This window comes from Rhamphochromis longiceps, linkage group LG7 (genome assembly GCF_057381845.1).
Source record: "Rhamphochromis longiceps isolate RC_006_pf linkage group LG7, R_longiceps_female_GT1.1, whole genome shotgun sequence".
NCBI classification, from domain to species: domain Eukaryota; kingdom Metazoa; phylum Chordata; class Actinopteri; order Cichliformes; family Cichlidae; genus Rhamphochromis; species Rhamphochromis longiceps.
Window position 1 is genome coordinate 67,690,367 of NC_140563.1, and position 16,373 is coordinate 67,706,739.

Consider the following 16,373-nt stretch of genomic DNA (forward strand, 5'->3'; position numbering starts at 1 on the left):
CATGCAAGTGGATTTTCTCCAGGGCAGGAGAAACTATTTCTAAGAAAAGAAACAGACTCAGCCAGCGCACAGTAACACTAATCCTCTTTTTAAATGTAAATAACAAAAGGGCTACCTTACATTGATCATGTTTTTACTTTGCAAGTTCTTGATTAGGGGTGGGTTTTGATTATCGCCTTTCTGATTACAATCCATGCTAAATTGAATAAAGTGATATTGATTCATTAAAATCCCGTGTCGATTTGTAAATTAACGTTATTATGCCTGAAACGCCAGCATCTCAGGTTAAACCTCACAACATGTCGTCAAACACCATGCAGCTAAAACAGTAACTGGGAGCAGGTTTACGGATTCTGCATACAAACGTGAACACAGAGCGCGGACCCGACGCGTCAGAGTCAGATTTTGATGTGTCGTCGGGTCCGCGCTGTGTTTGCCTCTTTTTTTCCCCGCTGGCTTCTGCAGCTGCAGGTTTCATAACTCTCTGTTTACATCTCTAATTAAGTCTCACATGTGTCAGCTTTCTTTTAATAGATACGAAATTATGGATATATACTGTTAAATGATCAGAATTGTAATATTTCTGACTGAGGCAAAACTTTCCAGATTCCAATCAAATTGAATCCTGTATCGAATCAAAATGATTCTACAAATCAGTGACGATGCAGCCGTACTCAGCTCCCTAAGCATTTTCCCTTTCCAGTTCACAATCAATCCCACCCCTAGGTCAAAAATATGTATAGGACAATTGGCCTCATCTAATATTTTGTATGAACCTGTCCAGCTGTCCAGTGATTAAACGACAAGTAGATGGAGGCAGGACTCCACAGCAGGGGCATACTCCATAATGTGCTGTGCATTCTCATATGTATATTATATATATTGCTCACTTATTGTATTTACCAACATCAAGGAGTTATGAGCAAAGAAAGGCCACACCATAGTGCATGTTTAAATAGGGAAAGTTTATTGATCAAAATGTATTACGCAAATACGCATTACATTTTTTTCAGCCCCCCAATCGAGAAAACAAAACCAATTACATGTTCAAAGCAACGGAACGGTGGCCCAATATCAGAGAGAACTCCACTCTTGAGTGAGCAGTGATAATTGAGCAGTCCGTTTTATTTTGCAGATTCAAGCTGCTCTTCAAAATTTTCACCACCAGATGTCACCGGAGAGGACTGTGTTGAAAAGCTTCGAGTAATGAACCGTTTTTCAATACAAGCTTCAGTGCTTCGGAAAGCTTCATTTGGCCATCACTAGCATTTACCCTACTGTTAGGAGTATACTAGTGAGATCTGAGCGGGGTCAAAGAGCAGCATTTCCTCATTTTTGACTCTGCGGTCAGAGTCGTGCGTGGAGTTTAAATCAATAGACGACTACAATATTTATGCTGAGTGTTACGTCCCTCTGCAGCCCCTAATCTCCTCAATGTTTTCAGCTGATGCTAATTGGCCACACCTAGTCAGGTGTGGATAAAAGCATACCTGAGGCAAGCTTCCAGGGAGCTCACTTGTCTTTGCCTTGGTGGCTCCAGCAATTTTAGCCGACCTGGTATTCCAGTTTAAGAAAAATCCTCTTCTCACTAACACTCTGGTGTTCATCTTTTTTTTTTATGTTGCGACTTTTGAGCCGGGTCGTAGCACTGAGGCTATCGCATATTGAGTGGGTGTGAAAGAGGTTAAAAGTCTGTGTACTGGCTCTATGTTTTGAATGCTTGTGTGTTTGTGAGTGTATGGGAGGTGCTAAAGGAGGGCAGGATAGGGGAGGGGGGAGTCGAAGGCTATTTCTCTGAGACTGCTGTAATTCAGTCCGTCTTTTCTCTGAGCCTGGCCAGGATGAGAACAGCGCTGTTTATTGTTTATGTTCTACCTGTGCTGATTGTGGTAGCACAGGCAACACCAGGTGAGACAACGCTTCATTTGAGCTCTTTTCTGGGAGGCACATGGTAATGTCTGCAGACAGATGGCTGATTCATGGGTTCACCACAGAATATTATAGTATGTTAGCAGAGCAGAAAAGAAGGATTGTGTCAGATAAAGTATAATCATGCTGATATTTGACCAAAGGAAACAAGTTTGTTTTTGATGTTTGCTCCATGTACGCCTTCATCATTTTGCCCACCCCCTTGAAAGTTGGCAGGTGTGTTGGGGAGGATTTCAGTGCCAGGTCTGAGGTTTTTCTTTTGGATTAGTTAAGCTATTCTGGCTGAAAGTAGTTCAGTGTTTCCATGACAGTGAATGGTGTCTGCTTCAATCTCTGTGCAGGAAGAAAACCACACACACACGCATGCTTGTGGGGCTATTTTTCTGTGCACATTTCTTAATGCGTTCCTAAACCAGTTATCCCAAACGTTAACTACCACCCGAAGAAATAATGTGGGGTTCAGTTTCCATGAAAAGGCACTGGACTAGTAAAACCAAAACCATGTTAAATCATCGTGCTTCACTACATGCATGCTTCACACAGTTCACTGTTACAGGAAATATTCAGACAGCAGATGGCAGTAAGTGGCAATCAGACAGTAAAAATACACAGTAAAGGCCCACTAATGGAAAGCATTCTGTTAACTAGTTAAACCTACCTATTTGTTACAAAGAATCAATCTGCCACTGGGCTGGGGAAATCCACCTGATGAGTTTCTTCAAGGTAGGCTAAACATTTTAAAGCTACACAGATTATGTAACTCAAAGCTGATACAAAACACTTGGATTGAGACAATTAAGCTACACAGAAGCAATGATTGGACACAAAGAACAGCTTCACACATTTGGCATCTGTGAGCTGCTGCTCCACAGTCAGGAGGCCCGGGACAGGGCGGCATGTGGAAGTGCCAGAGGTCAAACCCTCTTTGCACAAAGCATACTGATTATGATTTATCACTAGTTTGTTTTGTTTTTTTAATATAAACCCTAATTCCAAAACATTGGGCTGTGAAATGTAAATAAAAACAGAATGCAGCTATTTTGCAAATCTCATAAACCCAAATTTTATTCACAGCAGAACACAAACATGTAAACAGTTTGAACTGAGAAAATGTGCAGTTTTAAACATGAAGGTCATTTTGAGCTTCATGCAACACGTGTAACGTCCCCTCTTTTTTTTTTTTTTTTTTTTTTTTTCTTTTTTTCAACAGACTGTAAATGTCTGGGAACTGAGAGCCGCTGGAATTTTGTCCCCTTGTCGTCTCATAGAAGATTCTAGCTGCTGGATAGTCCTGAGTCATATGTTTTCAGGTGGTGAAAGGTCAGCACTGCAGGCAGGCCAGTTCAGCATTTGGACGCTACTACTCTGAAGTCATGGGGCTGAAAAAGTGGTTTAGGATTATCTTGTAAGACCTTCTGCATGGCACATCGCTCTAAACCCGCTGTAAACCATTCAGCACTGATGGTGCCTTTACAATGCAAGCTGTCAATTACAGGGGCACTGAGAACTTCAAATATTCAACAGTCTTCACTTTGTCTCAGTCCATTTTAAATGAGCTTTGGCCCAGAGAAGACGGCGGTGTTTGTGGATCATGTTCACATGCTTCTCTGCAATGATGGAGCTTTAATCTGCATCTGTGGACAGAGAATAGTGTTCACTGACCGAGATGTCTGGTAGTGTACCTGAGATCAGGCACTGATTTCCATCACCGAATTATCCCTGCTTTAACGCAATGTTGCCCAAGGCACTGTCCATCCAATAAAGACCCTTGGGCACAGAGATTTCACCACATTCTCTGAATCTCATAATGATGTTATGTACCGTACAGTCTTCTGCCTCTCTAAGATCCTTTTTTTACCCACTCACGTCACTGACCTGTAACCAGTTACCCTGGTTAGTTGTGAAATATTCTTATGGTTGTTTCTTTTAGTCACGATCCTGGGTCTTTGACCCTCTTTTGGAGTTGTGCTGTTTTGTTCAGAGATGGGCAGTAACGCGTTACTTCCCAGATTAAAGTAATCAGTAATCAGATTACAGTAACGCGTTACTGTAATCTGATTACTTTTTTCAAGTAACGAGTAAAGGGATTACTATTGCAAAAACGGTAATTAGATTACCGTTACTTTCCCGTAGGAGCGCTGCGTTACTGCGTTACTAAAACCGTGATTTTTTTTGCGAGAATGTCTCACGACAGCGACGTAAGCGAGTGCCCCGTTCGTGACAACAGCTGTGTGCAGATCAACAATGGATCACATATCGATTGTGGGAGAGAGTATGAGCGTGCAGCGTTTAAAGCGTGGAAGTACTGACCTTACTTTGAGTTTGATTCCATAAAAAGTGACAAAAACATTAGCGTCCGTTGTGCGTGGGAAGAAAACTTCTTTTTACAGCGAAAAAACCCCTAAACCTCCGAGCAAGTACCGAGTAGCTACGACGTGATGGGAAACTCACAGAGAAACTCGCGGATTCTTCCACTGACCGCGGCACACCTGCACCAGGGTAAACCTCCGCCTACCCCACTCCTGCTTTACAGGTGAAAATAGAGCAACAGGACCGCTGAGTCTTTGACTTTATTTATTTTCTGCTGTGTTTTACTTGCATCTATTTGAAAGACTGAGTGTAAACACAAAAAATATTTTATTTTATGTGCTGGAATGTGCAGAAAATAGGTTTCAATGTTAAACTAATTTCTTCCAGTCAGAGAATGTTGCATATAATTAAATTTTTGCTTGATGCATAAAATTAAAAGATTAAAACTAATAAAACAAGTTTTAAAAAGAGACTTTTCCATTTGATTACATTTTGTATGATGGATTATGCAGAAAAAGTAGAATTGGGCTGAAAGATCTATCGCTTTATCACCTCTTCAGGTTGTAAATCGTGTTTTTAAAAAGTAACTAAGTCATTAATTACTTTTGAAAATAAGTAATCAGTAAAGTAACGGGATTACTTTTTTGGGGAAGTAATCAGTAATTAGTTACTGATTACTTTTTTCAAGTAACTTGACCAACACTGGTTTTGTTTGGTGTTGGAGATTTTCATATTCCAGCTATGTATTGGTTCTCTGTCTTTAGTTCCTAATGCCTCTGAGTTTTCATTCTTTACATTTCTAATTCTGTGGTTCTTGTTGCGCCTGTTTGGTCCAGTCTCACCTGTGTTTTGTTCTTCCTTCTGTCCCCTCCCCTACCTGTGCTGTCTCCATGGCACCGTGACACTGTTGTAGTCCTGTTCCTGTGTTCTCCCTTCATGTTGCTTTGTTCATTTCTGTGTTCGTCTCCATGTCTGTTTCTTGCCCAGTCCTTTTGTGCTCCCACTCGTGGTTCAGCCTCTCGTTATCCTGTGTGTGTATTTAAGTTCTCAGTTTCACTTTGTCCCTTGTAGTGTTGTCCCTGAATGCTCCGTGTTTCCCTCTTTTACTCTTAGTTAAGGCTTGGTTTTCTCCTGGCCTGAGTTTTTGTATGCTTGTGTCAGTGAGTTTAAGAGTATCGTGTTACAGGTAATAACGGCGTCTTCTTTAGTTCACTCGTTTTGTTTCCGAGTCCTGCGTTTGGGTCTGACCTCTGCCGTCCACACAGGACTACGTCATACTTTTTAGTCAAACTTACAAAGCGTCGCTGCGCTCGTTTTAATCATTTGACATATTTGACTATTTTCTGTTGTGAACTAAATATGAGTTTGAGATTCGTATATCATTGCATTCTGCTTTTATTTGTATTTTACACACTATCCAAAATGTTGCCTTTAAGTAATTTCAGTTTTCCATGTCAGTGTGTCATGTAAGTGCAACGTAAAATGTTAATTTTAAGAAAATAAAGTGTACTTGTTTGACATGCATTCAGTTTATACGGAGCATATTTTTTTTACTTAATAATTAATTATGCTCTTGTGTTTTGGCAATGTATAAATAAAACTGCATTAAACTGAATGAATAATGATACTTTTCAGTCATGTGACCTGCAGATATAAATCTGCTTCTTACACCTTGAACTTCTACAAACAGAGAAACTAAAAGCTGTTAAGCGGTTAAGTTAAAAGACTTCTTCAGACTTAGATGCACAGCCCATTAACGGCACACTTCTTTCTTCAGCAGGGAGAAGTGACCTCGTGGTCTCGGCGAAAAATGGTCAAATCAGAGGAGAATATGTTAGTGTGAAAGGCACGGAGAGGAGGGCAAAGTGCTACCTGGGGATACCCTTCGCACAGCCGCCCGTGGGAGACCTCCGCTTCTCTGCTCCGCGGCCTGAGGAACCCTGGGAAGGTGTGAGAGACGGCACACAAGAGCCATCTATGTAAGTCACCAAAGAGCAGAACATTTTAACAGCACTCTCATTCTGAATCACACACTCTCCCTCATCTGTCTCCTTTTCAGGTGTATCCAGGATCCTGAACTAGTTGTGAATGTTTCAAAAACCATGTCGCTCGAATTCATCCCACCAGCAATTTCAGAGGACTGTCTGTATCTGAATGTCTACACTCCAGCTGAAGCAACTAAGGGGAACAAGCTTCCAGTGAGTAAAAGTGGCAGGGTGCAGGGATACAGAGTATCATAGTCTAATATTTTATATAGTATAATACAGCACTGATGCCATTTTCTGCACTAGATGAGTTTGGTGTCCTGGGCTCTTTTCCATTACAACCCTACTCCCTCCAGGTCAACAAATATTTACCACCTTAACTGAAGCCTCACAGACAGCAACACAAAGCTCACCCCAGACCTCCTGTTGCATCGTCCAAGCGACGCCTTCTTAATATGTGGGGTTCATGTTGCTCCTGAGTGGCTAACACTTCTAACAAAGCCTTTCTCCCATGGCTACACATTTTAGTAAAACATGCTCAATAGAGGAAGCATAGCAGAATGTTGTGCATTGTTTTCAGGCATCTAAATCCAGACTAAGGAGGTATCTCGCTCAGAGTCCTGCTATCTCCAAATATGCCTTATATGTTCTTGCAACAGTAAAGGTTAAGCAGTCACATACAGATCTTTATGGACACATCTTAGTGAGAGTCCCCTGATCCCCACTGACACGGCCACTGCAGGGACGACAGAGCCCGGACACGAGGTGTACGACTCGCCCATCAGTCACTGAGGTCACCAAGGTTTTTAAAAAAACTGAACTGAGGAGAGTCTGTTTGATAGTGAATATCAGATTCAGATAGAACAAAGTCCTGCAGAGTGTGCTTCAGGATCATGGGATATCGGGGCCATTGCTATGGGCCAACTGTACAATTAAAGTGAGAGCTTGGTTTGCATTTCCAGGCATAATGTTCCTAGTGGGTGTTGGACTCCAGCAGGGGTGTCCTTTGCCACTGAGTCTGTTTCAAACTTTTATGGGTAGAATGTCTGGTTACAGCCGAGGGACAGAGGGTGCCACGACCGGTGGTTTCAGGATCTCATCTCTGCTTTGATGATGCGGCACTGCTGGCTTCAGTGAGTGATGATTGCCAGTGTGAAGTGGAGATTAAACTCTGAGTCGTGATTTTTATCTGAAAGAGGGTGGAGTGCCCACTCTGGCTTAAAAAAAAATAAGTTGATGGCCAGAGTGAAGGAGACCTGAAGGGTTCCCAAGTACCTGTGGATCCATCTCAGCCCTTAAGCAAAGCAGAAAGGGCTGAGATGAGAGCCGAGTCATTTGTGGCGGTTCAGTAATCAGATTTGGTTATGTCTCCTAGATTAGAAGGATTTAGGCTTCGGGGATTGTGAACTTGGAGGATACCCTGGTGTGGGTCCAGAAATGCTGGTGATATTATCTCTCTTGGCTTGCTCGGGAAAGCAAAAGAACGCTGAAGAAGTCGAGTTGGCTGTCGAGAAGGAAGTCTGGGCATCTCTGTTTTGACTGATGACATGGATAAGCAGCTTTCCATTTGACCGTGTGCTTCTACTACTTTAACTACCAGCGTTACCTTTTTCTTTTCCTCCAATCGGCATCGGTCAGGTGTGACATGCAGGTTCTTTGGCTGTGTTTCAGGTGATGGTGTGGATCCATGGAGGAGGTCTGGCTATGGGTGCAGCTTCACAGTATGATGGGGCTCCACTAGCTGTTTATGAAAACATAGTGATGGTTATTATTCAGTATCGACTCGGCATTCTGGGTTTCCTGAGGTAAGGAGTTGTTTTCCTTAACCTTTCAACATCCACCTGATCACATTAATTAAATTATTTCTAACAAAAGGTTGAGCTAACTCACAATCTACTGCCAATAATAACTCCAGCTGGTTCATCAGTCATGTGGTGGATATTATGAAGTTAAAGCAATCCAAATAAATTGTATCAACTCTTCTTCTTCCGAAGCACTGGAGATGAACACGCCCAGGGCAACTGGGGTTTCTTGGATCAGCTGGCAGCCCTGAGATGGGTGCAGGAAAATATTGAAGCCTTTGGTGGCGATCCGCAGACGGTCACAGTGGCTGGAGAATCTGCTGGAGGAATCAGTGCATCCATACTGGTAAGGAAGAAATCAGCATGTCAAATCAACCTGCTAAACATTTGTTTAAGCTCAAATATGAGCACCTCAAAGTTAATACTGAGTAATTCAAGTGTTTGAGTATTTCATAAGTGAATTTTACATGCATACTGTATGTCTCTTTTTGAACAGACTCTTTCTCCACAAGCAAAAGGACTGTTTCAGAGGGCAATCTTTCAAAGTGGAGTAGCAACACTTGGAACCTACACTACAAATCATCCTTTGTCTCAAGCGCAGGTGCTGAAATTTGAATGCGAGGAATTTGAAGTAGCTCACAGTGACTGCTCCATCAGCAGATCAACATATCTGCTTTGTAGCTCCTTTGAAGTAGCATCTAAATCTGGCCAAGAATGAACAGTTAATACTTCAGTGCTAATCAAGTCTTCACCACTATCTGAACAGACATGCATATAGATGCATTGTCCATGTTCAATTAAAAAAGAAATCCCGAGATGGTAACAGTGAAATTGCTCAGTTTAACCCTTTCATGGATGAATGATGACAATCACAAGTATTTTTATTCATCTTTACTCATGAAAAAAAGATTTTTGAACTCCTTTTTTCAAACATGTACTTTTCAAAGAGTTTTTTACATGTCCACTTAGGTGGACAACACTGGCTGACCAGTGGGTGGCAGGGTATGGAGTCACACATCAGTGTCCAATGTAGTGTTTTATGTGCAAGTATACCATCAACACTGACACAAATACAAGGAAACAGCCTTTGAATAGCTGTCCACTATGCGTGAAAGGGTTAAAGCTACACTAACTTCACTAAAGTTGGGTGAAGTTAGTGTAGTTGGGGCAGCAAGAGATTGTGTTGTTTGTGATTGTCATTCATGTCCCCCACATACCCAGATTGTTGCGAACCATATTGGATGTAACCACAGCAGCACAGAGGAACTGATCCGTTGTATGAAGGGGAAGAGTCAAGATGAATTAGTAGCCGCAACAAAGCAGGTAAATGATTGTGTTAACACGTGCAAGCAGATGTACTCTGAATTCACTGAGTGAAAAACAGACAATGAATCTGATGTTGTTCAAGCCAATTGTGTGAAAACCTGCTGGATTAGAGATTAATATCACGTGCAAGAATAATACTTAATTAAGGCCACTAGATGGAAGCATTTAAACACTCTCAGCTGGCAAACTCCAGCTTCCTGTATCCATTTGACCTCTGTTGGAAGTCATCAACAGTCACTTCTGTGCAGATGAAAATTTTCCTCGGGGCCGTGGTGGACGGCGAATTTCTGACTGACTTGGCAGAGGCTCTTCTTCAGAAACACGAAGTGCTGAAGGTTCCGGTACTGATGGGAATCACAAACCATGAATTTGGCTGGATCTTACCTCAGGTCGCACAGATACCTCTACACCACAGTCTCTGTGGCTGATTCCACTCTCCTAATGTGTTTCCTGTTTAAAGTCTTGATCTAAATTGTGTTTTTGTGGATTGCAGAGCTTCGCCGTTCCTGGGTGGGAGAATGGCATGAACAGAGAGACCGTGCTGGCAGTGGTGAACATGTTTAATCCTCCAGGGGTGAGCACAGCAACAGCTAGACAGCTTTTCTTTATATCATTGATTCAATGATTTGATTGAAGTTGTGGTGAAGTTTTTTTTGAGCTCAGGTTAAAATTAGGACTAGGCGCTATAATAAAACTCACCTGATCTAATAGTTTCAAAACCTGTTTCTCTGTTCCAGGCCTCCTTTGTTAACAACCTCATTGTAGATGAATACCTGCAAGATGCTAAAACTCCAGAGGAGATCAGAGACGGATTCACTGAAATCATAGGAGACCTGCTGATGACACTGCCTGTTGTCCGAGTGGCCGGGTACCACTCAGGTTAGAGAACGGGCTAACTCATCCAGCATGCCTTTATATTTAAATATTAGAGCAGGTGGACTTCCAAGGACTCCCAAAACCACACATATAAGTGCCAGAAATGAAACACTGTCATTCAGTCAGTCTCGGGCCTCTCTATCAGAGACATTATGTGAAATGGGACTCAGCAAATCCTGAGCAGAAATCCAAACAAAACCAAAAAAACCAAACTGCTATCCTGGCCTTGCTTCCATACATCCGAGGCCAGGTCGCATCCCTATCCCCAGCCACCTCCTCCGGCTTATCAAGGGAACACCAAGGCATTTCCAGGCCAGATGAGGGGTGTAATCTATTCAGCATGTCCTTGGTCTGTCTCGGGGTTCTTCCTGGTGGAACATGCCCAGAACACCTCACCCAGGAGTCACCTGGGAGGCATCCTTGTCAGATGCCCGAACCAACTAGACCCTTCCGGCTAGTCAGAGCCACTCTCGACAGAACGCCTTATCCTATCTCCAAGAGAGAGGCCAGCCACGCTTTATAGAAAGCTAATTTCCACCACTTGGATCCACAACCTGAGGCTAGGGATGTAGATTGACGGCTTTGCTTTTGCACTCAGCTCTTTCTTCACCACGACAGACCGATACAGCATCTGCATCACAGCAGCTATGGATGAATATAAAAAAGGTGACGATTCTACAATATATATATATGTCTCTATTTAATATAATATATTAAATAGAGACTCCCAGGAATCAGATGATCTCCAGATGATCTCCAGTGAGCAGCACTTGGCGACAGCAGGAACTAACAGTCTCTCTGCTGAAACAGACTCAGGGAATAGAAAAGAGATGACACAAGCGCAGGAGCTTAGAGACCATCCATGGTTTTTCAGTGGCTGGTTGGTTAAAGTTTGTGGTTTTGGTTAAAATAAACGCTTTTATCTTGTTAAAATCAATTCACAATGCGGCTAGCTTCTCTTTATTTCTGCGGTTATCAGTGTACCTATTTGTCAGCTTAGTTTTTGCTCCTTTAATCCAACTATAACTGATGCAAGGAAAGAAGCTCCTCAAAGCTTTGTGCCAGTAGTGAATAGTGAGGGAAAAAGTTCACTTTGTTCTGTTTAAGCCCAGCATAACCATGCTCCTCTCATCTTTTGTCTCCTTGGCTGTTCAGACGTGGGCGTTCCAGTTTACATGTATGAGTTTGCATACCAGGCTGAGATATACAAACATAACAGGCCCAGCTTTGTGAAAGCAGATCATGCAGATGATGTCGGCTTGATGTTTGGTGGATGTTTCTGGAATGGAAATATAAAAATCTTTGGTAAGTGTGTGTAGTATATGCCCTATAATACATTTTTATTGTATCACTGATGGGGGAAAGTTGTGGCTAACAAATGGCTACAAAATGTTGTTTAAAAAGGACCTATTCTGCTTTCCCTTCTTTTCTGTCAGATGTGCATGACTTAATAAATCAAATAAAATTCCCAAAGTTCTAAATACTGAGGTCAGCACATGTACAGTAATCACTACGAGCCAAAAGGTGTAAGACAGCTCCTTTTCAGATAGTTTTTTCTATTCTTGCATCTATATGATGTCACAGAGAATGGATGTCCCTAATATGGGCATGTCGGGCACATAGCTCTGGCTGGGAGCACAGAAGCTCCACCCACATGCGGTTTCAACTCTGTTTATGTCAGTCAAAGGGGGAAGAGTTAGACCAGCTTGTTTCAGACAGAAGCTCCAGATTATCAGAGTCCAAGAATAAAACTTTTGAGCTGAAAATGGGCAGAATACATCAGCTTTAACCTTAGAAGACTGAAAGTCAGAGGGCAGCTTTGTGACTGACCTTCCACTGTCCCATCTTCAGGCAACATCACCAAAGAGGATGAGAGATTTTGCAGGACGATGATGTCATACTGGGCTAATTTTGTCCGAGATGGGTGAGTAAAAACGGCTGCAAACCGCAAAACTACAGACCCTGTACTGTTGACTTCCTTCATGACATGCTGACTATCAACTGGTAGCAACTGATACAGGGCTGATGATGTACGGTATAGTAGAAACAGAAAAGATAACTCTTGACTGGCCTCAACAGATCTGCTTGCTGTTACTAACAACCTGTCTGGGTTTATGAGTCAGGTTCAGGTTGGCGTCTGATCCAAATACAACACCTAATGGTTGCACGTTTGTCAGGGGAAATAGGTCACAGGTCAAGTCTATAACAGCACTAATGAGGCCCCGGGTTTGATCTCTGTTACCACCATGACGTTATCGAGGTTTTTCTTTTGGGATATAAGAAACATATCTTATCTCAGCTTTTCTCCTTCCAGCACATCAGCTTCCAGAACCAAATGCTTGACAGGAATTATTGCAATAAGTAATCAGTTTAATTAATATCAGCTGTGAGTGGCTGACAGGTGACTGCAGTAAATTTGCTGGTTGGAGTAGGAAATATTTAAAGGATGCAACCCACAAGGGCACACATGAGTGCAGTTGCCGTATACAAATGAAATGATGATATTTCTGCAGAATGAAATCGCAGGGAACATATACTGATGATCTTCTCTGCACTGACATCCCCAGCTCTCCCAATGGTCCTGGGCTGGTCAGCTGGCCTCAGTACAACAGGCAGAACCAGGAGTACATGGAGCTGGGCCCGACTCAGACCGTGAAACAGAAATTGAGGAAGGATAGGGTCCACTTCGCTACTGTCACCCTGCCTCTGAAGCTCAGAGAGTTGGAAGCAGCAGCCAAACTGGTGCCTGGAAACTGATGACTGATAGTTTTACAGCCCAAACTCTTTTTTTCTTTGTTTAAGAATAGATTAACTGAGTGTCTTTCACAACTCTTGTAATTCTAAGTGATTTGTAACAAAACTGTAATTAAAAAAAATGTAATTTAATTTTTTTAAATAGGCATTGTTGATATAAGATAATGCTTAATGAACTTTGAAATGAATTTTGAAAGCAAAAAGAGAATTATCAGGTCTTTTAGGTTATGTACTTGATTTGCTGATTGATTACTTTCCTAAAATAATAAATTAATAAAATGTGCCACTTATAATTTAAAATGCAATCATATTAAAAGGCAAAGGAACAATCTTCACATCAAGAGTTTTGACTATTCCATTGCATAACTAATTCTTACATATCTAGAATGAAGGAATATATCTTATTATCATGTATTTAGTCCTGCCCACACTCGGTGAACTCTCTGAGGACTTTAAAAGGACACTAAAATAAAGTTGAGTAATTCTGTCTGACACTTGAATTACTGAAGGTCTTACTGGGCAAAGGTCAGAGCCCCAGTTTTATGTTACAGGTAACACCGTATTTCTTCTATGAAAAATCAGACAGAAGACACAAAATACCAACAGCAAGGTTTGAAATGACTGGAAAACATAAAATGATTAAATGAGACATAAAACCAAAATGAGAAACTGAAACTAACCAAGAAAATGTCAAAATAAAATCAACTCAAAAAATAATAAGTAAAAATAATTAAAGTAACTGCAAATGATGCAAGACACCCTCAAAGACACAAATAAAAAAGTGACTTAGTAACATCAAGGGTGTCAAGTTCAGTTTGTAAGCACAGAGTCACTCCGCTCAGTCTGAGCTGCCAGAATATAAAACTCCAAAGACAAACCTGCACTACATGAAGCCTGTCACGGTTCAGCGGCTGCAACAAGTTTTTAGTCCAGCACAGAGCCCTGTCCTTTATACCCCATATTCATACGGGACACTGTTAGATGGCCTGTAGTGGCTGGGTTCAAATAGGAGGCTTGAGGCAGAGATGAGGTGTGTTTATTCACCTATATTAAAATTCCAAAAACATAACATGAAATAAAACAATGTAGCCCAGGGGTGGGACATGGATCCAGCAACGGCCTCTGATGTTATCTGGCACCCCTTTATAGACTGCTGCTAATTGGCCCTCAAGCCATACCATTATCTGGGGTTCCATACTAAACTACACACACCTTTCTTACCTCATAACCTTTATTAATATCACACCAATGCTGTGTACATAATAACCATAATTACAATCATTAAATAAATATATCCCACTTGGCCTACCGACTACAATCTACAGTAAAGGAGTATGGCTATCCAATCCTCACTTTAATCACCTGGTACCACCAGGAAACATTAAAAAGGCACTCAAGACACCTGGGAACTCTTTTGGCTGCCACACCTTCAAGTGAAGCTGGAAGACTGCCCACAAAGAAACCCTACAGTCAAATAATCAATAAAAACATAAACTTTTTAATGAGTGACCTTTCCTTTAATATAAATTTTTAAATCACTCATATGTGTTTTATATGGACAAGTAATAAATACAGACAGCTTGTATAGATCTGGGTAGAATGAATGTGAAAGAGGCAGAAAACCTCCAGAGGATACCAGCTGACCTGCAGATACTATGGATGTGGGCATACAGATGGGGAAAATGTCTGAAGTAGCAGCCGTGACTGCCACGATTGACTGAACTGGATGGATCTCTTGAAGCAGGAGCTGAAGGCCGGTTAAGTTTGATTAATCAACAATGAGATTTCCACATAGGATTGGTCAAACCCCATTAACAACAGCCGCTTCCAGTGCTGCTGACCAGTAGGGTTCTGACAGACTGCGAGACAGACAAAGAGGAAAGTGGGAAGCATCTTCAGAAGCAGCAAGCATGAAGAAAAGGTGGGAGTGCAGAGTCTGGACTTTAAATACAAACACCGACAGGAAGAGAGCTGGCTGGTGTGGTTTAGAGAAGAAAGGCAGATCCTGTGTGTGTGCGGGGGGGGAGTGGAGTCCAGGTGGAAGGGAAGTGAGGACAGGAGGTGGTGATTGTAACAGGCAACAGTTTAGGTGCAGGTGAAGGCAACAGAGATGATAATCAGGTGTTGCATAGATATGGTGTTAAGGAGAAAAATGAACGATAACAGTGGGTTTTGTGAAAAGGATACAAACGGCTGTGGTGAACACATATCTCAACAATAGTGAGAAACCTAGTGTAACATATAAAGTACACAGAGGTGGACTACAGAAGAAGGCCCATTCTGACAGTGAGAGGAGACTAAGGTGGTGTCAGGGGAAGATGTTTCTGTATCTCGTGGCAGTTCGTAGGATGACTCCGAAAATCAAGAACAGGAAACTGGTGAAGGCAGAGGCATAAATTAAGTGGTTTGGAAGCTGAAGAGAGAAGAATGTTGCTCATGGTTCAGGGAGGACACGGGCTCTGGGTGGAAAGGAAAAATGACCAGATGACTGGGAAAGTACAGCTGAAATGGTGAGGGGACATTGCAATGAAGGTATTTGGTGTATCAACTTGAGCAAAAACAGAGGAGGAACAGGAAGTATTCAAAGAAAGAAACGCAGGATAGTCGGGGAGAAGAAGAAAGTACAGGAGTGCTGGGAGGTGATAAGGACTAGGCTAGGCAGAGAAATGGAGCTGCAAAGGATATTACCAATTAATAATTAATATTAAAAACAACAGTGTATATGCATTTATGTGCTTTTATGCAGCATGCTTACGTAAACTCATTGAAATCTGTGTTTTTATGTTTAAATGATATAAAACTGCTTTTCTCTTTTCTTTTGTACATGTTTGGTGCTTTTAAAGGTCAAATATTGACTCAGTCACCAAATGACCTATTTTCTCATGTTTTTTAGCGCTGTGTTGCATTTTACTGATATATTTTCATGATCTTTGTTTTTTTTATAACCATTTGATAATATCTCTGTCACAGACTGCCAGGGCAGACCGCGTGGAGTGAGTAGAGGACCCAAGAGCAGACAGAGGCAAGGGGACAAAACTGGACTTAAGAAAAGGCGAGCCTTTATTTAGGGCTGAAAAGTCACAGAAAAAAACAAAGAATCTGAGGGAAAACCTGAACATAGACCGGGAAACTATGACTCTTACTGTGATTTTATACTATAACTAAACAACATAAACTATGACTTACTAGGACTTGACTGGGAAACCGTGACAAGGAGTAGGGGAGATAACACAGACGACATGACACTGAACACAGCAAGACTGAGGACTACATACACACATGAGGTGATCAGAGGAAGTGGAGACACGTGAGGACACAGCTGACTAGAATGAAACATAATGACAACACAGGAGAGAGTAAAACTAAATGCAGTGAAAAAAGAACACCAGAC

At 41.8% G+C, this 16,373-nt stretch overlaps 1 protein-coding gene across 1 annotated transcript; it reads left to right on the top strand.

Annotated features, from left to right (window-relative positions):
• The first annotated feature begins 1,792 nt into the window (after nucleotides 1-1,792).
• ces3 (carboxylesterase 3) lies at nucleotides 1,793-13,459 on the top strand. Its single transcript, XM_085414948.1, has 13 exons — nucleotides 1,793-1,908; nucleotides 6,017-6,218; nucleotides 6,299-6,437; nucleotides 7,896-8,029; nucleotides 8,219-8,372; nucleotides 8,523-8,627; nucleotides 9,248-9,349; nucleotides 9,601-9,741; nucleotides 9,846-9,926; nucleotides 10,090-10,231; nucleotides 11,384-11,533; nucleotides 12,080-12,152; nucleotides 12,796-13,459. Exons 1-13 carry the CDS (start codon nucleotides 1,842-1,844, stop codon nucleotides 12,983-12,985), a joined length of 1,680 nt encoding a protein of 559 aa, XP_085271074.1. The 5' UTR covers nucleotides 1,793-1,841; the 3' UTR covers nucleotides 12,986-13,459.
• The last annotated feature ends 2,914 nt before the right edge of the window (nucleotides 13,460-16,373 follow it).